General features: G+C 44.3%; 1 protein-coding gene across 3 annotated transcripts in view; it reads right to left on the minus strand.

Moving 5' to 3' along the window:
- Positions 1-916: 916 nt before the first annotated feature.
- LOC115152347 (cytoskeleton-associated protein 5-A) overlaps positions 917-25,947 on the minus strand; it is a 49,076-nt gene continuing 24,045 nt past the window's right edge. For 2 of the 3 annotated variants that reach the window (XM_029697116.1, XM_029697117.1), the window contains exons 27-44: positions 25,289-25,417; positions 24,299-24,451; positions 23,720-23,923; positions 22,001-22,136; positions 17,368-17,561; positions 15,918-16,114; positions 15,315-15,338; positions 14,825-14,998; positions 14,357-14,477; positions 13,900-14,079; positions 13,530-13,717; positions 13,218-13,293; positions 12,790-12,978; positions 12,522-12,650; positions 12,279-12,362; positions 11,939-12,101; positions 2,331-2,455; positions 917-2,085 (exon numbers count right to left, since the gene is read on the minus strand). In XM_029697116.1, the coding sequence (XP_029552976.1) occupies positions 1,831-2,085; positions 2,331-2,455; positions 11,939-12,101; positions 12,279-12,362; positions 12,522-12,650; positions 12,790-12,978; positions 13,218-13,293; positions 13,530-13,717; positions 13,900-14,079; positions 14,357-14,477; positions 14,825-14,998; positions 15,315-15,338; positions 15,918-16,114; positions 17,368-17,561; positions 22,001-22,136; positions 23,720-23,923; positions 24,299-24,451; positions 25,289-25,417 (2,721 nt within the window). In that variant the 3' untranslated portion in view covers positions 917-1,830. The remainder of the gene's footprint in view (positions 2,086-2,330; positions 2,456-11,938; positions 12,102-12,278; positions 12,363-12,521; positions 12,651-12,789; positions 12,979-13,217; positions 13,294-13,529; positions 13,718-13,899; positions 14,080-14,356; positions 14,478-14,824; positions 14,999-15,314; positions 15,339-15,917; positions 16,115-17,367; positions 17,562-22,000; positions 22,137-23,719; positions 23,924-24,298; positions 24,452-25,288; positions 25,418-25,947) is intronic. The other variant, XM_029697118.1, reaches the window with a different exon arrangement.

Consider the following 25,947-nt stretch of genomic DNA (forward strand, 5'->3'; position numbering starts at 1 on the left):
TGAAACAAATGAACTTTACACAGGCTTTAACGAAACACGGCTTGTAACAAAAATAAATAGGCTTTAACGAAACACAGCTTGTAACAAAAATAAATAGGCTTTAACGAAACACGGCTTGTAACAAAAAATACAAAATTAGCAGTAAACAGTAGCCTACCAAGAAAGTCATTGGTCACCATCTTCCTTCTCCTGTGCACTGAAACCATCTCCTTCGGTGTCGGAGTTGAATAGCCTCAGAATTGCTTCATCCGATATTGGATCGTTTTCATTGTCGCTCTCGTCACTTTCATCCGGAGGCAAATCCCCCGCTGAGCCCTCTCCAACACGCAGCCGTCCAGCCTTTCGAAACCCATTGATGATAGTGGATTTTTTGACAATGCTCCACGCTGTCTGGACCCACTGATAGACTTGACCATAAGTTGCTCTTCGCATGCGGGCCGTTTTAGTGAAGGATTTCTCCCCACTTGTCATCCAAGCCTCCCGCTGAACACAGAGCGCCACCTTAAATGCACGATTTACACTGATGTCGAGTGGCTGCAAATGCTTTGTTGTACCCCCAGGAATCAGGGTGACAAAATGACTACCGTAATCAGAATGATGGGAAGTTTGAGAGCGCTCGATTTAATCTAAACAGTAAACAAAAATAGTTGTTTGACCTTAACCCGTTCGGCAATTTCATTGGTCTAATGAAAGCTTCATGCCGCCAAAAAACTGAGCACGTCACAGAATGTGTTTTTTTGGAGAAAAAAATTTGAAAGCGGGAAAAATCCATATATTAGCCGCGTCATTGTTTAAGCTGCGAGGTTCAAAGCCTGGGAAAAAAGTTGCAGTTTATAGTCCGGAAATTACGGTATATCACTCAACATGTGGTGCAGTGATGTGTTCAAGCAAGAATAAAATGCAAAACGTATCCACATTAGTTTGTTAAAAAAACAACTTTATTGCCATTTCACTATCGATTATACACTTAAAACCCATAAGGGCAACAATTTAAGACTACTTCCATTTGAATTAAATACAAAAACAATGCATCAGAATTAGCGACATTCTGCTACAGTATGCAAGATGGGAGTATTATTAAACCAATGACTTAAGCATATTTTAGTAATGCAAACTTTATTACAAAAACAATTACTTCATGCCATGCTCTTTGCTTTACTTCAAGAACAGAATCAATCCTTCAAGTTTTACAAGTATTAACTTCATAAATGCAAAAGCAAAATAGCAAGTTTAGCAAACAGTGGTATGAACTGACACGGCCTGGAAACAGGGTTGGGGTCAATTCCAGAAGTAAACTGACAGGGTCAGGGTCAGGGTTCCTACTCAGATTTTCCTAAATGCTTCTCTATGAGGAAACATTTGGCTTTTTGTTTACTTCTAGAAATAACTGAAAATGGAATTCACCCCAAACCTGCTTGGAGGCCCAGAGAAGAGACATGTTATGGTTTGACTATGAAATTCAAAACCTTAAAAAAAAAAGAAAAAAAGGCTAGATTAAGTTACACATATTACAGCATTCTGCACATGGAAACTGTACACTATAACCCTAACTTGACACTTAAAAGCGTTGAGTGGTTAGCATCCATGAGTATATACACACACAATTGTGCCACGATACTCAACAAAAAAATTGTCCACTTGCAGAATATTATACAATGAGACAGGTGCTTTTTAAATTTACACGAAGAGGGGGTTACCCAGAAAAAGAAAGCCAGGATAAGAGCAGGGTTTTGGGGTGGGTAAAGCCAAGGCTTGGTGGGTATCGGGTCGAGGGTTGGGGCTGGCTAACACATTGGATAGACTGGGTATAGAGATGGGGTCAGGGGTCGTTTATTGGCGGTTGCTCTTTATCCGTTCCAGCCTCTTCTTGAGGTCGTCGAGGTTGGCGGAGGGGGACGAGCATCGAGTGGGGCTGTGGGAGTGGGACTGCTCCTGCTGGAAGTGGGACTCTCGGGACTCTTTGAGCTGAGACAGTTTGCTTTGGAGCATGTCTGTGGAGGAGGCCACCGAGGGCTTGGACAGAAGGGACGTGATGGGACGCATCAGTCCACTGTCCCCCTCCTCCTGCTGCAACAACTGAGCCTGCTATTAGGATGGAGAAGAGAAGAGAAGAAAGGAGGAGGGATGGGAAAGAGAACAGGCGATCAGCTTTCAAATTAATTTAAAGTAAGTAAGCCAAGAAACGATGCTATATCACTGTGGGTATGACAAGCTATAATATAATGTGGACACTCATTAATACAGCAAGTATTCAAATTCTACATCAACATCATAATATGAATGTGAAATTGTAAGCCAAGTGGCACCAATGTGATCAACATTAAACTAACCCTGGAGTTGTTTTCCAGTCCTTGTCTCTGTCTCAGGATCTTCAGTCTCTCGTAGTACACTGCAGGTTTCATCTCCTCTCCATTCAGAGGCACTGAGCCAGAGTCTAGGCCATGTTGGGGAATCACTGTAACAGAGAAACATTTAACTTCAACAGAACTCTTCACAGCAACTGAAGCGCTTTTCAAATCAGTCCAGCACATGCATATACAGTAATATCAATGAATGCATTCGTCAAGTATTCAAACCCCTTGACTTTTTCCACTTCAATCAAATCAAATTTTATTGGTCACATACACATGGTTAGTAGATGTTAATGCGAGTGTAGCAAAATGCTTGTGCTTCTAGTTCTGACAGTGAAGTAACATCTAACAAGTAATCTAACAATTTCCCAACAACTACCTAATACACACAAATCTAAAGGGGTGAATGTGAATATGTACATATAAGTATTTGGATGAGCGATGGCCAAGTAGCATAGGCAAGGTGCAATAGATGGTATAAAATACAGTATATACATGTGATATGAGTAGTGTAAGATATGTAAACATTACAGTGGCATTATCTAAGTGGCATTGCTTAAAGTGACTAGTGATCCATATTTGTAATTTTTTGTACCTTTTATTTAACGAGGCAAGTCAGTTAAGAACAAATTCTTATTTACAATGACGGCCTACCGGGGAACAATGGTCAACTGCCTTGTTCAGGGGCAGAACGACAGATTTTTTACCTTTAGGTTATTGGCCCAACGCTCTAACCACTAGGTTACCTGTCGCCCATATATTAAAGTGTTTAGTGATTGGGTCTCAATGTAGGCAGCAGCGTCTCTGAGTTAGTGATTGCTGTTTGATGGTCTTGAGATTGAAAAACAGCTTCTATCTCTCGGTCCCAGCTTTGATGCACCTGTACTGACCTCGCCTTCTGGATGATAGTGGTGTGAACAGGCAGTGGCTCGGGTGGTTGTTGTCCTTGATGATCTTTTTGGCCTTCCTATGACATTAAGTGCTGTAGGTGTCATGGAGGGCAGGTAGTTTTCTCCCGGTGATGCGTTGTGCAGACCACACTGCCCTCCGGAGAGCCTTGCGGTTGAGGGCGGTGCAGTTGCCATACCAGGCTCTGATACAGCCTGACAGGATGCTCTCGATTGTGCATCTGTAAAAGTTTGTCAGGGTTTTGGGTGACAAGCCAAATTTCTTCAGCCTCCTGAGGTTGAAGAGGCGCTATTGCGCCTTCACCACACTGTCTGTGTGGGTGGACCATTTCAGTTTGTCTGATGTGTACGCCCAGGACTTTCACCTTCTCTACTGCTGTCCCTTTAATGTGGATGGGGGGGTGTGCTCTCTCTGCTCTTTCCTGAAGTCCACGATCATCTCCTTTGTTTTGTTGACATTGAGTGGAAGGTTGTTTTCCTGACACCACACTCCGAGTGCCCTCACCTCCTCCCTGTAGGCTGTCTCGTCGTTGTTGGTGATCAAGCCAACTACTGCTGTGTCGTCTGCAAACTTGATGATTGAGTTGGAGGCGTGCATGGCCACGCAGTTGTGGGTGAACAGGGAGTACAGGAGAGGGCTGAGCACACAGCCTTGTGGGGCCCCAGTGTTGAGGGTCAGCGAAGATGTTGTTTCCTACCTTCACCACCTGGGGGTGGCCCGTCAAAGTCCAGGACTCAGTTGCACAGGGTGGGGTTGAGACCCAGGGCCTCCAGCTTGATGATGAGCTTGGAGGGTACTATGGTGTTGAATGCTGAGCTGTAGTCAATGAACAGCATTCTTACATAGGTATTATTTTTGTCCAGATGGGATAGGGCAGTATGCAGTGTGATGCGATTATGTCGTCTGTGGACCTGTTGGGGCGGTATGCAAACTGAAGTGGGTCTAGGGTGGCGGTGACGTGATCCTTGACTAGCCGCTCAAAGTTATCTTTGCCTTCTTGGGTACAGGAACAATGGTAGCGATCTTGAAGCATGTGGGGACAACAGACTGGGATAGGGAGCGATTGAATATATCTGTAAACACACCAGCCAGCTGGTCTGCACATGCTCTGAGGACGTGGCTAGGGATGCTGTCTGGGTTAACAAGTTTAAAATGTTTTACTCACGCCAGCCACGGAGAAGGAGAGGAGGTGCAGTCTTTGTTAGCGAGCCACAATGGTGGCACTGTATTATCCTCAAAGCGGGCAAAGAAGGTGTTTAGTTTGTCTGGAAGCGTGACGTTGGTGTCCGTGACGTGGCTGTTTTTGTAGTCCGTGATTTCCTGTAGACCCTGCCACATACGTCTCGTGTCTGAGCCGTTGAATTGCGACCACACCTTGTCCCTGTACTGGCATTTCGCTTGTTTGATTGCATTGCGGAGGGAACAACTACACTGTTTATATCTAGCCATATTTCCAGACCTCTTTCTATGGTTAAATGCAGTGGATCGTGCTTTCAGTTTTGTGCAAATGCCGCCATCCATCAACGGTTTCTGGTTAGGGTAGGTTTTAATAGTCACAGTGGGTACAACATCTCCAACGCACTTCTTTATAAAAGGCACTGACCGAGTCAGCGTATAGGTCAATGTTGTTCTCTGATGCTGACCGGAACATAATCCAATCCGTGTGATCAAAACAATCTTGAAGCGTGGCTTCCGATTGGTCAGACCAGCGTCACTGGTACATCCTGCTTGAGTTTCTGCCTATAAGACGGAACAAGCAAGATGGCGTTGTGGTTGGATTTGTCGAAGGGAGGGCTTTGTATGCATCGCGGAAGTTAGAGTCGCAGTGATCGAGAGTATTAGCCCTGCGAGTCATGCAATCAATATGCTGATAGAATTTAGGTAGCCTTGTTCTCAAATTTGCCTTCTTAAAATCCCCAGCTTCAATAAATGCAGCCTCTGGATATATGGTTTCCAGTTTACAGAGTCCATTGAAGTTCCTTGAGGGCCGTCTTGGTGTTCGCTTGAGGGGGAATGTACACAGCTGTGACTATAACTGACGAGAATTCTCTTGGTAGGTAAAATGGCCAGCATTTGATTGTAAGGAATTCTAGGTCGGGTGAGCAGAAGGACTTGAGTTCCTGTATGTTGTCATGATTACACCATGGGTTTTTAAATCATGAAGCATACACCCCCGCCCTTCCTCTTCCCTGAGAGGTGTTTATCCCCGTCGGCGCGATGCATGGAGAAGCCCCGATGGCTGAACTGATTCCGACAACATATCCCGAGAGAGCCATGTTTCTGTGAAACAGAGAATGTTACAAATCTCTGATGTCTCTCTGGAAGGCAATCCATGCTCGAATTTCGTCTACCTTGTTGTCAAGAGACTGGACATTGGCGAGTAGTATACTCGGGAGCGGTGAGCTATGTGCACATCTACGGAGTCTGACCAGGAGGCCGCTCTGTCTGCGGCGGAGTTTTGTTGGGTGCCAAGAGAGAGAATGCCAAGAGTATGCAAAGCTGTCATCAAGGCAAAGGGTGGCTACTTTGAAGAATCTAAAAGATTTTGATTTGTTTAACACTTTTTTGGTTACTACATGATTCCATGTGTTATTTCATAGTTTGTCTTCACTATTATGTTACAATGTAGAAAATAGTAAAAATAAAGAAAAACCCTTGAATGACTTCCTTTAAAAGTTGACCTCATGCCACGACCGTTAGTGGTAGATGGTGGCATTCTGTCATTGCACCACACTATCACAAGGTGGAGTTAGAACGCTGATCTGACGGTAGTAAATTTGTGCCACAGTTTAGACTATCTTTTCGTAAATTAATTGAGGTGTTTTCAGTCTGAGAGTCTTCTCTGGCACTAGAGTCCTGCATCAGGCAACAACAACAAACTGTAGGTGGTCCTGGAGTTAAGCGAGAACTTGGGAAAATACAATGAGGGAGTTACACTTGACATGTGGACTGACGATTTTTGAAAAATAGGCATGGTGGGCTTTTGGTTTCTCTCCCTCTAAAAACAGAAAAAAGTTAGTCTAAATAACAAACTGGCTTCATTTACAAATTAGTAAGAATGTCTCACCCCATGTTCAAGAATGGCCTTTTCCCCTTAATTTCAGATTACAACTGCTCTCTTTTGGTTATTTGAAAACAAATGTCCAAAATATCGTTATTTTTTAAACAAGCCATAGAAAGTTGGTTGCAATTTGAGTTTAATCCATCGGAAAATACAGAACAAATAATACAAGAATACAACAAATATTGTGGTTAAACTCAAATATACTAATTGATAAAAAAATAACTATCAATTGGAACCTTTAACAAGTGGAAGGGGGAAAAAGAAAGGAACTCGTCTGTCGGCCCTGCATTAAAGACCAAAATTGGTTAAAGAAAATTGTGATACATAAAAATGTATTCCAGTTTCATTAAGTACTCTAAAGTGTTACATTTAACTCCAAACCTCATGCAAACGCAATGTCAAATCAAGCATATACTGTACAGTATTTTTTCATCAACATCTTTATGCTTTTGTTAATAAAATAATGATCAAAATACCTTTTCAAAATGCAGATGTTTATTTCAACTATCAGCAGGACAACAGGGAAAAAATATCACTGAATGACAGAGCATGGGGAATGGTCTTGATAAATCATTCAGATTTTTATTTGGAAATGTTAGGATTATTTTGCTCTTCACTCGCATTCACTTAGTAGCTTAGGCCTACTCCCGACCGGTTCCGTTGTGCAGCGCCATATTTTCCTAACGGAAACACTTAGGCCTACATCGACTACAGTAAGAAATGTCATAATATTAATAGAAACACCATAATATTAATCAAATTGATTAAGCTACAGAAAGAGATACATTCTCTGAGGGCAGAGATACGGGCGACAGCTGATGCATTGGCGGAGAGTCAGGCGGCATTGGCGGAGAGTCAGGCGGCATTGGCGGAGAGTCAGGCGGCATTGGCGGAGAGTCAGGCGGCATTGGCGGAGAGTCAGGCGGCATTGGCGGAGAGTCAGGCGGCATTGGCGGAGAGTCAGGCGGCATTGGCGGAGAGTCAGGTGGCATTGGGTAGCAATAGCCTACCCATTTACATTTTAGTCATTTAGCAGAGGCTCTTATCCAGAGCGACTTACAGTAGTGAATGCATACATTTCATACATTTTTTTCTCCATACTGGTCCCCCATGGGAATCGAACCCACAACCCTGGTGTTGCAAACACCATGCTCAACCAACTGAGCCACACGGGACCACTCGCTTTAGCCGACATTCATTGTTTAAATAGTCAAGGCTCCTTTTGTTATTTCATTTTATAACTAAAATGCTTGAATTAATTTAAAGACATGTATGACTTGCATGCTGTGTGATGACACGCACAAATGAATGAATGATTGATATACTGTATATTGAAGTAGGCCTTTATGCCAATAAGTTATGCTAAAACAGCTACAGTAAACAGGCCTCTTAGGTCTACAGCTCCATGTCATTTCAATAACTTAACTTCTCAAATACGCCCTCTGGTGGTCAAACTAGCATTAATGGCAACAATGGCTGACACTTAATTAACTTGCCATTCAATTCTGTGGCACCACGCAAGCTGCACTGCAGTATGACGCAACTTTTAAAGGAAGAACCACTGTAGGTGTCCAAACTTTTGACTGGTACTGTAAGTATTCAGACCATTTACTCAGTACTTTGTTGAAACTTTGGCAGCGATTACAGCCTTGAGTTTTCTTGGGTATGACGCTACAAGCTTGGCACATCTGTATTTGGGGAGTTTCTCCCATTCTTCTCTGCAGATCCTCTCAAGCTCTGTCAGGTTGGATGTGGAGTGTCGCTGCACAGCTATTTTCAGGTCTCTCCAGAGATGTTAGATCGGGTTCAAGTCCGGGCTCTGGCTAGGCCAGTCAAAGACATTCAGAGACTGTCCCGAAGCCACTCCTGTGTTGTCTTGGTTGTGTGCTTAGGGTTGTTGTCCTGTTGGAAAGTAAACCTTCACCCCAGTCTGAGGTCCTGAGTGCTCTGGAACAGGTTTTCATGAAGAATCGCTCTGTACTTTGCTTCTTTCGTATTTCCCTCGATTCTGACTAGGTCTTCGAGTCCCTGCCGCTGAAAAACATCCCCACAGCATGATGCTGCCACCACCATGCTTCACCATAGTGATGGTGCCAGGTTTCCTCCAGATGTGACCCTTGGCATTCAGGACAAAGAGTTCAATCTTGGTTTCATCAGACCAGAGAATCTTGTTTCTCATGATCTGAGAGTCCTTTAGGTGCCTTTTGGCAAACTCCAAGCGGGCTGTCATGTGCCTTTTACTGAGGAGTGGCTTCAGTCTGGCCACTACCATAAAAGCCTGATTGGTGAAGTGCTGCAGAGATGGTTGTCCTTCTGGCAGGTTCTCCCATCTCCACAGACGAACTCTGGAGCTCTGTCAGAGTGACCATTGGGTTCACGGTCACCTCGTTGACCAAGGCCCTTCTCCCCCTATTGCTCAGTTTGGCCGGGCAGCCAGCTCTAGGAAGTCTTGGTGGTTACACACTTCTTCCATTTCTAAGCAAACAGCTGGAGGCAGGGCTTTCTCCTATAGAGCTCCATTTTAATGGAATGGTCTGCCTACCCATGTGAGAGACGCAGACTCGGTCTCAACCTTTAACCTCTTATGGCTAGGGGGCAGTATTTTCACGGCTGGATAAAAAACGTACCCGATTTAATCTGATTATTAGTCCTGCCCAGAAACTAGAATATGCATATAATTATTAGCTTTGGAGAGAAAACACTCCAAAGTTTCTAAAACTGTTTGAATGGTGTCTGTGAGTATAACAGAACTCCTATGGCAGGCAAAAACCTGAGATGGTTCTGTTCAGGAAGTACCCTCTCTGACCATTTATTTTCTTTCTTTGACATCTCTTCCAAAAACTAAGGATCTCTGCTGTTACGTGACAATACCCACGTCTCCAATGGCCTCTCAGAGCCCGGGAAAAACAGGAATGACGTAATTCAAAGCCCTGGCTGAAACAAAGGAGAGCAAAAGCTAAGTGGTCTCTCAGTGGAGTAAGCCTTACGCTCGCGACCCGCCCCGCCCCCGCCTTTCGGTTTTTCCCTCAGTTTACAGGCATGCACCTTCCCGGTCGGAATATTATCGCTTTTCTACGAGATAAATTGCATAAAAATTGGTTTTAAACAGCGGTTGACATGCTTCGAAGTACGGTAATGGAATATTTCGAATTTTTTTGTCACATTCTGCGCCATGCTCGTGACCGAGATTTAGCGTTGGGATAGTGTCTAGAACGCACGAACAAAACGTCGTTGATGGAATATAACGATGGATTATTTGGGACCAAACCAACATTTGTTATTGAAGTAGAAGTCCTGGGAGTGTATTCTGATGAAGAACAGGAAAGGTAATAACATTTTTCTTATAGGAAATGTGATTTTGGTGAAGGCTAAACTGTGTGGGTGTCTAAATAGCTAGCCCTGTGATGCCGGGCTATGTACTTAGATTATTGCAAAATGTGCTTCATCCGAAAAGCTATTTTAAAATCGGACATATCGAGTGCATAGAGGAGTTCTGTATCTATAATTCTTAAAATAATTGTTATGCTTTTTGTGAACGTTTATCGTGAGTAATTTAGTAAAATCACCGGAAGTGTTCGGTGGGAATGCTAGTTCTGAACGTCACATGCTAATGTAAAAAGCTGGTTTTTGATATAAATATGAACTTGATTGAACAGACATGCATGTATTGTATAACATAATGTCCTAGGTGTGTCATCTGATGAAGATCATAAAAGGTTAGTGCTGCATTTAGCTATGGATTGGGTTTATGTGACATGATATGCTAGCTTGAAAAATGGGTGTCTGATTATTTCTGGCTGGGTACTCTGCTGACATAATCTAATGTTTTGCTTTCGCTGTAAAGCCTTTTTGAAATCGGACAGTGTGGTTAGATAAAGGAGAGTCTTGTCTTTAAATAGCTGTAAAATAGTCATATGTTTGAAAAGTGGAAGTTTTCGGATTTTAGAGGAGTTTGTATTTCGCGCCCCGCCCATCATTGGATATTGGAGCAGACGTTCCGCTAGCGGAACGTGTAGATGTAAGAGGTTTTAAGCCTTTATTGGAGACTCATCTCTTCAGTAGCTCCTACGATTGAGTGTAGCCTGGCCCAGGAGTGTGAAGGTGAACAGAAAGGCACTGGAGCAACAAACTGCCCTTGCTGTCTCTGCCTAGCCGGTTCCCTCTCTCCACTGGGATTCTCTGCCTCTAACCCTATTACAGGGGCTGAGTCACTGGCTTACTGGTGCTCTTCAATGCTGTCCCTTGGAGGGGTGCGTCACTTGAGTGGGTTGAGTCACTGACGTGGTCTTCCTGTCTGGGTTGGCGCCCCCCCTTGGGTTGTGCCGTGGCGGAGATATTTGTGGGCTATACTCGGCCTTGTCTTAGGATGGTAAGTTGGTGGTTGAAGATATCCCTCTAGTGGTGTGGGGGCTGTGCTTTGGCAAAGTGGGTGGGGTTATAGCCTGCCTGTTTGGCCCTGTCCGGGGGTATCATCGGATGGGGCCACAGTGTCTCCTGACCCCTCCTGTCTCAGCCTCCAGTATTTATGCTGCAGTAGTTTGTGTGTCAGGGGGCTAGGGTTAGTCTGTTATATCTGGAGTATTTCTCCTGTCTTATCCGGTGTCCTGTGTGAATTTGTATGCTCTCTCTAATTCTCTTTCGGAGGACCTGAGCCCTAGGACCATGCCTCAGGACTACCTGGCATGATGACTCCTTGCTGTCCCCAGCCCACCTGGCCGTGCTACTGCTCCAGTTTCAACTGTTCTGCCTGCGGCTATGGAACCCTGACCTGTTCACCGGAAGTGCTACCTGTCCCAGACCTGCTGTTTTCAACTCTTTAGAGACAGCAGGAGATACTCTCAATGATCGGCTATGAAAAGCCAACTGACATTTACTCCTGAGGTGCTGACCTGTTGCACCCTCGACAACTACTGTGATTATTATTATTTGACCATGCTGGTAATTTATGAACATTTGAACATCTTGGCCATGTTCTGTTATAATCTTCACCCGGCACAGCCAGAAGAGGACTGGCCAACCCTCATAGCCTGGTTCCTCTCTAGGTTTCTTCCTAGGTTTTGGCCTTTCTAGGGAGTTTTTCCTAGCCACCGTGCTTCTACACCTGCATTGATTGCTGTTTGTGGTTTTAGGCTGGGTTTCTGTACAGCACTTTGAGATATCAGTTGATGTAAGAAGGGCTATATAAGTACATTTGATTCGATTTTTTATAAATGTGCATAAATGTCTAAAAACCTGTTTTCAATTTGTCATTATGGCGTATTGTGTGTAGATTGATGAGGAACATGATATAATCCATTTTAGAATAAGGCTGTAACATAACAAAATGTGGAAAAATGGAAGTGGTCTAAATACTTTCCGAATACACTGTACATACAGTAGTTAGCTACTAGTAATCCTCAATAGTAATTCAAACAAAACTAACACTGCTTACACCAAAGCACTAGAGCTGATGTCAGGATTGCATTTCCTATTACTCTGCTACAGATTTGTACAATCTCTGGGATAGACACATGGTAGACAGTTTTATCAGATAAAATATTACAAGGCAAAGAACAAAAAACTTGACATTTAAACTTTTGAGTGGAATTCCACTTTAATCTTTCAGGGTTAGTACCTGTGCTAGAAGGCTGGATCCTGCCTTTGCCCTCTCTCTCAGACTCGATCATGCGGAGGCCTCTTTCCACGTAGCTCTGGAAGAACTGAGACGTGTTCCTCAGGAAGGGCTCCAGGTCAGCGTCTGAGTAATTCTGTTTATACTCATACAGCTCCGTCAGGCCCTGGGGAAACAACAAACAGTTAACTCACTCACAATTCTGGATTGGCACTGTAAATTAATTTAGCCAGTCACTGAGGACACCATCTTTTACAATTACGACCTTAAAAGGTGCAAACCGTAAAATTAAGGTATGAATACATGAACATGAATGACCAAGGAAATAAAGAAAAAGAATCACCTCTTTTGTGTTTTCCTTGGAGCCAATCTTCTTGAATATCTCAGAGAGGATGTCGCTCACTTTAGCTTTCGACATCCTGTCATCCTGGAAGCAGCAAGAATACATTAGGCTATTACGGACTCACGTTGCACTACAGACATGTTTGTAAAAACTTTGTTATCCCCATCTATTTTAAAAGCAGTGTACTCACTTGAATGACGTTAAATAAATCAAGTAATTAGAGGTTGGGTTAACTCAACGCACCTGGCCTTTCTCGGTGCCCCGGTCAGACTTCATGCCAGAGAAGTTTCCAGAGTGTTTGACCACTCGTCTCAGGTGGGCCTCCAGCTCAGAATCATTCTTGTTCTCTATCATGGACATGTGGTCCAGGATCTACACACAGCAAAGCAACAACAGCCTAGCCTCACGATGGTCTACTTAATCAAAACCACAGACAACAATCACTCAGCTATTGGATGTGAATGAGCTTTGGGTATATATATATATATATATATATATATATAGTACATACCTTGGCTCCAGTGAGTTTACACAGTGTGTGCAGCAGGGTCTTAAGGGTCCTGTGGGGCACGTCAGACTTCAGCTGCTTCAGTTTCTCCTTGGGGAACACCTTCATAAAGTTGTGGACATCCAATAGGATGCGGTCCAGGTTGATGCTGTTGATGGTCTCTGGCAGGAACCGGATCATACGCCACAGGCACTAGAGAGACAGCGAGAACCAGAGGGTTAAATATATTACATTTCAAATGTGTTCATTCAGCCTCAAAATAATTATTCATAATGATTTGGATTGGAAATAGGTAATCATTTGTTTTAAGCGCTAAAAAAAGGTAAAAATGTCCCAAAGAACAGGGAATACACATCTGACTAGCTCATGTGCAAACACCATACATATCATGCACAGACAAAAGTAAACACTCTCAAGTGAAATAGTAATACCTTCATGACCAGTTCGGAGAACATAGGAGACCCTGATGAGGTGGTAAGGCTGTCCTGTAGCAGCACTAGAAGAGCACTGGGGGAAGAGAAAAAGATAGACAGAAATACTATATACAGTATTTTGGAAATGCCTTAATCTGTATCACCCTTAGCCAGGGTACATTCTACTGCTCAGTGCTTAGAGAGGTTCTCTGAAATACATGAGCCTTCATCGCTAACATTTCTCAGGACAAGGCATTTCGAGTAATGTTAATTAATGTGCACTGTCCCCGTAAAACTAAATGTAATAAAGTCAAGGTTCTGAGTTCTGACCTGAGGATGTTGGTCTGGTCAGACTTCTCCAGTACTCTGACCACCAGCAGGTTGACGGAGCGAATGAGCTGCTGTCCGTCCTCGATGTCCTCCACCCGGGCATCCAGCATCAGGGTGATTAGACCGTGCATCAGGTCCTTTAGAACCCCCATAGACGACTCTCGCGCCAGGCTCTCCATAGAGAACAACTACAGTACACAGGTGACACACAAACAAAGCAGTGGCACAGACGTCCACACCAGTCTACCAAGCCTACTCCGGTGTGGTTTTAGATGTTAAAACAAAACCTCTTTAGAGAGACTGAGCCAACTCTTTGAAACAACAGACCAGTATCACCCCTTAGTGGTGTGAATGTGTAGTCACTACTCACTGAGAGCATGTTGCCGATGATACAGCTGTAGAGCTTGAAGATGTCCTTCTTGTCGAGGCGGTCGTCGGCCATGTGTGTGTTGTAGATGAGGCGCAGCTGCATGAAGGTAGCGATGAGGAACTGGTCGATATGACCTGACATGGCCTCCGCCTTGTCCTCCTGCCTCAACACCTCATCAATCTTGGGGGAAGGGGAGAGACAGAGGTTAATACGCACAGAGACACTGTCCACTGCTTGCGCTCTTCTCTTTTCTAACTAGAGCAGAGTACTGCAGGTAGACAGGTCGAAGTTCCCTAGTCTCCCATTTCCAGACACCCAAGTACCCTTCACTCAACTATTGGAAGACGGAAATCGAGGTTTGATGTTCCCTAACCTCTTTTTCAATAAAGACTCCGTATAGGAAAGCCTGCTATTGCATCATGGTGTATCTGAGCCTATACTACAGTGATGTACCAACCTGTGCCAGAGCCTGGATGCTGGTGTTGATGTCGCCACTGGCCACCTGGGAGATGACAAAGTTGATGGTGGAAGCGGTGCTGTTGTGAAGATCATCAAAGTGGGGCGAGACAGAGCGGATCCTGGGGAAACACACACACACACACACACACACAACTAATTACATAACCACTCACTGTCATTAGTCTTGGGATGCCACAACAGTCACAAGTCTCTTGGATCTTAGAAATTCTAAAAAACTATTACAGTAGATCAATGCACATCCCTCCCAGCCAGTGTTGGTATAATGCTCGGACAGTTTAACCATGTATCCATACTTTAAAGTTCATCCCTCTACTATTCATCCCTCTGCTATTTCAGAACTACTGTGAAAAAGACTGAAATGGAAGTTCAGGCCAGCCAGGCAGCGTTGGTCTAAGACTTGGGACAGGTTGGTATAAAGTTTGGGTCCTTTCAAACAGACACTCACTTGGGCTCTGGCATCGTGATGGGCTCCAGCAGTTCGTCCAGTTTGTGTTGGACCAGGTCGGGCAGCTCACTGACCCGTGTGTGGTCATTCTCAATCATGTCCAGGTCCAGCTGAAACTCCTTGGGGATGGACGGGTGCGAGTGTTCCCGTATAGCGTTCTGAGCCCGCGCTTGGCTGGGGGAAAACAGAAGAGGATAATTCAGAACAATGTCATTGAAACCAACACAGACAGGTCGGGTCACACATCTCCGTTCCAATATACCCGCACAATATTTCGAATGGCTGTGTAATACATTGCTTCACCCTAAGCGGTTTGCTAGTATGGAAGGTTGCCATTAACACAGGACAAGGGGGGGGAGACACCAACTGAACTATTTAGTTTAGACTGGTGAGTGTTACGTTTAGATTAATCTACATTACATCCCCATTCTGAGTGCTTCTGGAGGAGAGCAGAGTGCACACTGTCTGGGAGAGGCACGGCGGTACTCACATCCTATAAGTGCGATACATTATTCTGTCCATGGAGAGCAGAGCAGTGATAAGAGAAGAGCAATTATAAAGGAGAAGAGAGGCTCAGGATTAAGAGACCACACAATCACCATGCAATGAAACCAACAGAATAGGAGAAGGAAAGAACCCGCATATACTCTTTTCACACCCTCGTGCCAACCCAAACCGTGCAAACCAATTTCCCTCTGGCGACAAAGTACGATTTTCTTTTATCATCTCACTGTGCCGGCTCAGATATTCTTTCTTTCAAATTGTTGTTCAAGCACGTATGATGGATGCGTAACCTGGCCAGCGCAGTAGAGCTCGGCACGGTTCGGCTCATCTCATCAGTGTGAAAAGAGTAAAAGACGGACATTGAGGAGGAGCATAAAGAGGGCTTATCCTTACGAGGGTTTGTAGGTAAGGTCTTAAGACATGGACAGAATGTTTTTGCCATGAATGTGAGTAAAGTACAGTGGCACTTGTAACTACTAGATCACCAGACTAAAGTAAAAACCCCATAGATACGTTACAATAGAGAGCCATGCTTTGGTAGGTAGGTAGTTGAGGAGGCACTAGGTCAGGGATTTGACCCATCCCATACTTGAGCTTGTTGGGCACATCCTCCTGAGGTTGCTGAGCAGGCTTCCTCATGAAGGTAGCGTTGGGGTTGGAGGGGTGTTCTCTCTGGGGCCTCTCTCTCTCTGCAGCCTGTCTGGCGGATGGTGGGGCTGCTGCAGGGGTCTTCTTAGCAGAGCGTTTGACCCTCTCCTCTAACATACTCATCTCCTTCTCAGACAGCTGCAGAAGAAAGACAGACAGGATGTTTGAGAAACACGAGAGATGACATCTCCAGAGGCGTATACTCCAAAGCAGGATACTAAGTTAGCCAACTTTAAGAAACATTCACATTTTCTGGTTCATTAATAAAGTGAAAGTTGACCATGGGTTGTTGGTTGAAACAGTCCATGGCCATTTCAACCATATTAAAAAAAACATATACCGTAATTTCCGGACTATGAGCTGCAATTTTTTCCCACGCTTTGAACGTCGCGGCTTAAACAATGACGCGGCTAATATATGGATTTTTCCCGCTTTCAATTCTTTCTCTCCAAAAAAACACATTCTGTGACGTGCTCAGTTTTTTGGCGGCATGAAGCTTTCATTAGACCAATGAAATTGCCGAACGGGTTAAGGTCAAACATCTTTTTTGTTTACTGTTTAGATTAAAATCGAGCGCTCTCAAACTTCCCATCATTCTGATTACGGTAGTCATTTTGTAACCCTGATTCCTGGGGGTACAACAAAGCATTTGCAGCCACTCGACATCAGTGTAAATCGTGCATTTAAGGTGGCGCTCCGTGTTCAGCTGGAGGCTTGGATGACAAGTGGGGAGAAATCCTTCACTAAAACGGGCCGCATGCGAAGAGCAACTTATGGTCAAGTCTGCCAGTGGGTCCTGACAGCGTGGAGCATTGTCAAAAAATCCACTATCATCAACGGGTTTTGAAAGGCTGGACTGCTGCATGTTGAAGAGGGCTCAGTGGGGGATTTGCCTCCGGATGAAAGTGACGAGAGCGACAATGAAAACGATCCAATATCGGATGAAGCAATTCTGAGGCTATTCAACTCCGACACCGAAGGAGAGGACTTCAGTGGTTTCAGTGCACAGGAGAAGGAAGATGGTGACCAATTACTTTCTTGGTAGGCTACTGTTTACTGCAAATTTTTTGTTTTTTGTTACAAGCCGTGTTTCGTTAAAGCCCATTTATTTTTGTTACAAGCCGTGTTTCGTTAAAGCCTGTGTAAAGTTCATTTGTTTCAATGTACCGGTAGGCACCTGCGGCTTATAGACATGTGCGGCTTATTTATGTTCAAAATAATATATATTTTTTAAATTCAGTGGGTGCGGCTTATATTCAGGTGCGCTTAATAGTCCGGAAATTACGGTATTCATTTCTGAACATTTAAGCAAGTTTGCTGGCTAACTCATTGATCCTGCTTTGTGACATAACCTCTATTGCAGTATATTGTTAGTAGTAGGAGTATCTTACATTGCCAATGAGTTTGTAGACTTGGTCCCCACAGACATTGTACACAGCCAACACTGTGTTGAGGGCAGCGTTGCGTACTGAATTGTCCCTGTCTCCGATGTGAACAGCGATCTCTTTCAGGGATTTGGCCGGTGTTGGCTGACAGACGTTCATTCCATAGTTCTCTATCAGACAGCCCAGCTCCTCAAGACATTCTAGGGGAATACAGGGAGAGAATGGTTAGTTCGTGACACAACGAGGAGATACAAATAAGGATATTGAAGCACAGGAAGTTTACACTCAACAGAAGGCCTGAAGGTTCTTACTCTCCCCTGCTTACTGTTGCTTGGCGATATTAATATTCACGTGGACTCAAACTAAAAACTTGTCTCAGATTTCATTGGTGTTCTGTTTCAATATTACCCAACATGTACATTTTTTTCCACTCTCATCAAGGGACACATCGTCTGCTGTTTTGGCCTCAACCTAACTCATATTTCCCCCTCCCTGTTCCCACTCTGACAACAAGATCCTTCATTTCTCTTCCCGCATACTCACCCCAGAACACTGACAAACGCCTCAACTCCTTCCGCAACATCAAAGCTTTCGATCCCCTCCAACGCTCTGATGCCATCTGCTCTGCCCTGCCCCTTGACCATGTCCCCCAATTCACCTGATGAACTAGCTGCCCAATTCAACACTGCTCGGTTTCCCTCAACTCTCTGGCCTATCTCCAAACTAAACTCTGCAACTCATTCCTTCAGTTTTTCAAGGACAAGTTCACCAAAATAAACTCATCACGGACTGATCAATCTCCCTCAGCTGCCCCTCCCCGTCAACCACCAGCCCTGAAACCAGGCTCTATGAATTCACCCCCCCACAAGGGATCCTCTACATCTGCCTCAACGGCCACACCTCAGACTAAGCTGCAGTTACACAGGGTGTCCCCCAATGCTCTGTACTGGGTCCCTTACTCATAATCTACACCCTCCCCCCCGGTCAGATCCTCAGGTTACCTCAACCTAGACTTCCACTGCTATGTCGATGATACCCAGATCTACCGCAGTGCTAAAACGCTACTCCTCATTAGGTACCAAATCCACCCTACCAAAGCTCGCAACTTTACCCTTGACCATTGACGACAACTGTCTCTTCCTCGGCATCATCCTGGATTCCACCCTCTCCTTTTACCGCCACTAGAGACTGTCAAATCCTCTTCCCACCTCACAACATCAGGTCCTTGCATCCTGCCACTGAAACCCTCATACATGCATTCATCTTCTCCAGTCTTGACTACTGCAACTCACTACTCTCCGGCATCCACTCAAGCTCCCTCCATAAGCTCCAAATGGTTCAAAACTCTGCAGCCCGACTCCTCACCCACACTAAGTCCTGGCAGCACACCCCTCCTGTCCTCCGTGAACTCCACTGGTTCCCTGTCTCCCAGCGCATTGACTACAAGATCCTGCTTCTGACCTACAAAGCCCTTCACCACCTGGAACCCCTTACCTCTCAGACCTTCTCCCCTACCAACCCACACGCTCACTCCATTCTACCACAGCAGGCCACCTTGTCATCCCCAGGTCGAAGCTCCAGAGCGTCGGTGACAGGGCCTTCTCCAGGGTTGCTCCTAGGCTCTGGAACACCCTCCCTCCAGCTATCCGAGTCCATCACCCTCTTTCAGTCCCACCTCTTTGACAAGGCCTACCCTTAAATGAGAATTTTACCCAAAATCCAGAAACTCCCAAGTGATTCCATACACTGAAACTAGTTCAGTGGAGATGGCCCTCTCCCCCTCCTTGGATTGCAGAACTGAGATAGCTGCAAAAATGGGTCATGTAACGTTGCTCGATGCAGGCCTCACTCTGCACGATTCACAAATAATGTGTTATTAAAAAGAGTACGGACGAATTAGCTAACTTTGAGTCAGGAAATGTGCCACAGCAGCAGAGACCGGTAACAACTGAGCATGTGCGCCCTCATGGGGGAAACCCTGCTCATGATATGCCCTTATATGGAGGTTGATGTCAATGCATATGAGCGAGATATGCAATCTGAAATTATGGGGACAGAAAAAGGACAATAAAAGATACAACTGTTGCTACTGTAATTCCATGGACTGGATCTGGCGCGGTGCGTTTGAAAAGAGAAAGCGACAAAAGAAAGCATGCGGCAGGAATAGTTTGTAGCTTAACCTGATACTTGAAGTGCAGGGTGTTCTTATTACCATTGCACCATATCATGTAGACATAGGCCTAGGTGCTCTACAGGTTAGCATGTAGTGTATTCGGGAAAGTATTCAGACCCCTTGAATTTTTCCACGTTTTGTTACGTTACAGGCTAATTCTAAAATGTATTAAATAAAACATTTCCTTATCAATGTACACACAACACCGTATAATGACAAAGCAAAAACAGATTTTCCACCTGTGATAAATTCAATTGATTAGACATAACTTGGTAAGGCACACACACACACACCACACACACGTCTATTTAAGGTCCCACAGTTGACAGTGTATGTCAGAGCAAAAACCAAGCCAGGAGGTTGAAGGAATTGTCCGTAGAGCTCCAAGACAAGATTGTGTCTGGACACAGATCTTGGGAAGGGTACCAAAAAATGTCTGCAGCATTTAAGGTCCCCAAGAACACAGTGACCTCCATCATTCTTAAATGGAAGAAGTTTGGAACCGCAAAGACTCTTCCTAGAGCTGGCCGCCCGGCCAAACAGAGCAATCGGGGGAGAAGGGCCTTGGTCAGGGAGGTGAACAAGAACCCGATGTTCACACTGACAGAACTCCAGAGTTCCTCTGTGGAGATGGGAGAACCTGCCAGAAGGACAACCATCTCTGCAGGACTCCACCAATCAGGCCTTTATGGTAGAGTGGCCAGACCGAAGCCACGCCTCAGTAAAAAGCACATGACAGCCTGCTTGGAGTTTGCCAAAAGGCACCTAAAGGACTCTCAGATCATGAGAAACAAGATACTGGGGTCTGATGAAACCAAAATTGAACTCTTTGGCCTAAATGCCAAGCGTCACGTTTGGAGGAAACCTGAAGCATGTTGGTGGCAGCATCATGCTGTGGGGATGTTTTTCAGCGGCAGGGACTGGGAGACTAGTCAGGATCGAGGGAAATATGAATGAAGCAAAGTACTGAAAGGTCCTTGATGAAAACCTGCTCCAGAGTGCTCAGGACAGCGACCCTAAGCACACAGTCAAGACAACGCAGGAGTGGCTTCGGGACAAGTCTCTGAATGTCCTTGAGTGGCCCAGCCAGAGCCCAGACTTGAACCCAATCAAACATCTCTGGAGAGTCCTGAAAAATAGTTGTGCAGCTACGCTCCCCATCCAACCTGACAGAGCTTGAGAGGATCTGCAGAGAAGAATGGGAGAAACTCCCCAAATACAGGTGTGCCAAGCTTGTAGTGTCATACCCAAGAAGACTTGAGGCTGTAATCTCTGCCAAAGGTGCTTCAACAAAGTACTGAGTAAAGGGTTTGAATAATTACAGAAATGTATATTTCAGTTTAATTATTTAACCTCTCTGGGGTATGTGGGACGCTAGCGTCCCAGCAGCCAGTGAAATAGCAGGGCGGCAAATTCAAAACAAAAATCTCATAATTCAAATTTCTCAAACATACAACTATTATATCCCCATATAACCACATTGTCCGATTTCAAAAAGGCTTCATTTGCGAAAGCATAACATTAGATTATGTTAGGACAGCGCCGAGACAAGAAAAAACACATAGCCATTTTCCAAGCAAGGAGAGGCGTCACAAAAACCAGAAATACAGCTAAAATGAATCACTAACCTTTGATGATCTTCATCAGATGGCACTCATAGGACTTCATGTTACACAATACATGTATGTTTTGCTCGATAAAGTTCATATTTATATCCAAAAACCCTATTTTACATTGGCGTGTAATGTTCAGAAATGTTTTGCCTCCCAAAACTTCCGGTGAATGAGCACATCAATTTACAGAAATACTCATCATAAACGTTGATAAAATATTCAAGTTATTCAAATAATTATAGATACACTTCTCCTTAATGCAACCGCTGTGTCAGATTTCAAAAAAGCTTTACGGCGAAAGCTAATTTTGCAATAATCTGAGTTCAGTGCTCAGACAACAACAAGCAATACATATACCCGCCATTTTGGACTATATTCCTATTCATTTTGAAACTCATTTCATGTATGTTTTCATGGAAAACAAGGATATTTCTAAGTGACCACAAACTTTTGAACGGTAGTATACATTTCCTGAGCCAAAATTCAGCCTTACGCTTTCAATAAAACAATGAATTTGTCACAGTTCGCAGATTTGTGAATCATGCATTCACTGACAACGGAGCAGAGTGAAGCCTTCATCCAGCAACGTCAAGTGAAATGACCCGTTTTTGCAGCCTTCTCAGTTCTGCACTCCAGAGAGAGAGAGGGCAAACTCAACTGAACTAGTTTCAATGTATGGAATCACTTGTGAGTTTCTGGATTTTGGGTCAATTTCTCTTTTAAGAAACTTTGGGTCCTTGAAAAACACTATAAGTCCCATGTATTACTATTATTACAATGAACATAAGATTTGACAGTGCAATAAATGATATTGTCTCGTTCTTTATTCTAGCCTTGGTCCACTTGGTCTTACCAGCTCTTTGTTTGGAGTTCTTGGACTTGGTCCCATCCATGAGGAAAGGGAAGACTTTGCTTGCAGGGTAGACCTTACACAGCATGGTGAGGATGGCACGCACATCTTTACGCACCACATCCTTTGATTCCCCAACCTGTCAGGTGAAAAAAAGGATATAAAAATAAATAATGGTTAGTCACACAAACAATAGCTTCTATAAACAGAGACCACACCACATGGAGAAAGTGTGTGGTGGTCCCAGACCTAGGTTCAAATAGTATTTGTAATACTTCGATTATTTGCTTAAAGTCTACCCTGACTGCCAGATTATTCCAAATTTGGGACTATCCCACTGATCCTACTGCGCCAAGGGAGCTCAATCAAGCAGAGACTATTTGAAAGACTTCAGATATAATTTTAACACTGGTCGGGGTGGTGGAAGAGATGACTTACGTTGAGGTAAGGGATGAAGGATGAGGTGAATTTGAGAATGAGGTAAGGGATGAAGGATAAGGTGACATAGTTTGAGGATGAGGTAGGAGATGGAGGTGACTTACACTATATTTCAAAAAAGTATGTGGACACCACTTCAAATTTGTGGATTCGGCTATTTCAGCCACACCGGTTGCTGACATGCGTATACAATCAAGCACACATGCATGTCCTTACTGAAGAGCTCAGTGACTTCAACATGGCACCGTCATAGGATGCCACCTTTCCAACAAGTCAGTTCGTCATATTTCTGCCTTGGTCAACTGTAAGTGCTGTTATTGGAGTGTAAATGTCTAGGAGAAACAACAGTTCAGCCGCAAAGTGGTAGGCCACACAAGCTCACAGAACGGGACCGCCAAGGACTGAAGCGCGTAAAATGTGTCTGTCCTTGATTGCAACACTCACTACCGAGTTCCAAACTGCCTCTGGAAGCAACGTCAGCACGAGAACTGTTCGTTGGGAGTTTCACGAAAAGGGTTTCCATGGCCGAGCAGTCGCACACAAGCCCAAGATCACCATGTGTAATGCCAAGTGTCGGCTGGAGGGGTGTAAAGCTTGGAGCAGTGGAAACGCGTTCCTTGGAGTGATGTATCACGCTTCACCATCTGGCAGTCCGACAGACGAATCTGGGTTTGGCGGATGCCAGGAGAACGCTACCTGCCCCAATGCATAGTGTCAACTGTAAAGTTTGGTGGAGGAGGAATAATGGTCTGGGGCTGTTTTTCATGGTTTGAGCAAGGCCCCTTAGTCCAGTGAAGGGAAATCTTAATGCTACAGCATACATGGCATCCTAGACAATTCTGTACTTCCAACTTTGTGGCAACAGTTTGGGAAAGGACCTTTCCTGTTTCAGCATGACAATTCCCCCATGCACAAAGTGAGGTCCATACAGAAATGGTTTGTTGAGATCGGTGTGGAAGAACTTGACTGCACAGAGCCCTGACCTCAACCCCATCAAACACCTTCGGGATGAATTAGAACGCTGACTACGAGCCAGGCCTAATCGCCCAACATCGGTGCCCAATCTCACTAATGCTTGTGGCTGAATGGAAGTCCCCGCAGCAACGTTCCAACATCTAGTGGAAAGCCTTCCAAGAAGAGTGGAGGTTGCTATAGCAGCAAAAGAGGACCAACTCCATATTAATGCCCATTATTTTGGAATAACATGTTCGATGAGCAGGTGTCCACATACCTTTGGTAATGTAGTGTACTTTGAGGACGAGGTAGGGGATGGAGGTGACTTACTTTGAGGATGAGGTAGGGGATGAAGGAGGAAGCCTCGTATTCGTTGAGGTGGTAGTTCTCTCTGCTCAGCGTGGGGAAGAGAAGCTTGAGGTATTCCAGAACCTTCATCAACACAGTGCTGTTGGTCTCAAAGAAACGCAGTGTGAACCACTTCAGGATCAGGTCCAAGCAGCTGACTGTGCCCTCAAGCTCATCCTCCATTCGCTAATGAGTGGAAACATAACATTGTAGTCTGTCAAGTAAACAAACGCCCCTACGTTTCAAAGAAACACTAATGGTTTTAGTCTAAAATAAACATGTATATAATAGGCAGAATCTACCACACGGCCTTGGCTGATTTGTGAAGTTGCTGGAGGCAAAAACGCAATACTGGAGAAACAGGAGACTTTTTCCTGTTATTCACGTCTAAAATAAACTAAAAATAAGATTAGATATTTGAATCCTTTTCACTCTTCAGAGTATAGTTCTCTATTGCAAAAAAGATAATCTCAATAACACAAGTCTGTATGAATAAAAAAGAAAGAGCCCTTGGTGAGTCTAATCATAAATGTGTTTTGCTGTCTCCTGCGGGGTTCTTACCTCTCCCATGACCCCAATAGCCTTGACCTGGCGTTGGAAGTCAGAAGCGTGGAAGAGTTCGTCCTGGAGCCATCTGGCGAAGCAGGTGGACATCTGAGTCTTCAACTGGTCCACATACTCATCTCGTGGGGTCTGGAAATTCCATTTCAACACCTGCATCACAAGTGAGATGATTATTCAAGCACTATATCAGCATTATTTACTCACATTACCAGGGGGTATATGTTTTAAGATGGTCATACCAAGGATCATTTAGATATTACATTTTTTACTTTTAGAACCACTTTAGGTATCCCAAAAAGAATAATTGTTGCTGAAAGGCCCCCCTGTGGCTCAGTTGGTAGAGCATGGTGTTTGCAACGCCAGCATGGTGTGTGCAACGCCAGGGTTGTGGGTTCGATTCCCACGGGGGGGCCAGTACAAAATGTATGAAATGTATGTATTCACCACTGTAAGTCGCTCTGGATAAGCGCGTCTGCTAAATGACTAAAATGTAAATGAAACAAAGGAGTTTTTCAAATTATTATGCCAATTAGATTTTCCGCAAATTGACTCGGGTTAACTGACTCGCCAGGTTAAACAAAGGATAAAATAAAACAATCTCTCTTCCTCAGCAAACAGTCTTATCTTGGGCATCCAAAATGCCACAAAAAAAACTGTCGGGGAGCAGATGAAACACATGACATGACTCATTTCAATACTGTCCTTTTGATCAACCTCGAGTTTCCTTCAACACTGCACAACCTCCACTGACAACAAAGAGACACCTCACCCACTCCTTTTATCAAAGTGAAAAGCTACAAGGTGACAAACTGAATATCTAAAAAGGTGACGTGACTTCTCTGTAGCTCAGTTGGTAGAGCACGGAGGTTGCCACCCCAGGATATCGGTTTGATTCCCGGGACTACCCATAAATGAAATGCATGCATGATTAAGTCGCTTTGGGTAAAGGCGTCTGCTAAATGGCATATATTATTATATATTACGTGCCTTCAGCCCTTTTTCCTCCTTTATCCTCTGTTCCTTGCCGTTGGGTACCAGGATAAAGATAACACCAGACCTGTCCTCCTCATCCTTGGCAGTGGCCTTAGTGACCAGGGCCTTCTTCCCAAGCACACCCTGACAACGGGACAGAGGAGAGAAATGGGGAGGTTTACAAGACAGCACAGAGACATCAGAACAAGATAAAAAGCACAGAAACAACATCATTACAAGATACAAAGCTACAGGTAACTGCCAAAATAAAGGAAACACCAACATAAAGTGTCTTAATAGGGCGTTGGGCCACCACGAGCCAGAACAGCTTTAATGCACCTTGGGTACAGACTCTACAAGTGTCTGGAACTCTATTGGAGGTATGAGACTACATTTTTCAACAATCAATACCATCATTTGGTGTTTTGTTGATGGTGGTTTTTATTTTTTATTTTATTTTTATTTCACCTTTATTTAACCAGGTAGGCAAGTTGAGAACAAGTTCTCATTTACAATTGCGACCTGGCCAAGATAAAGCAAAGCAGTTCGACAACATACAAAAACACAGAGTTACACATGGAGTAAAACAACATACAATCAATGATGCAGTAGAAAAAAAATAAGACTATATACAATGTGAGCAAATGATGTGAGATAATGGAGGTAAAGGCAAA

Source organism: Salmo trutta, chromosome 17, assembly GCF_901001165.1.
Source record: "Salmo trutta chromosome 17, fSalTru1.1, whole genome shotgun sequence".
Taxonomy (NCBI): domain Eukaryota; kingdom Metazoa; phylum Chordata; class Actinopteri; order Salmoniformes; family Salmonidae; genus Salmo; species Salmo trutta.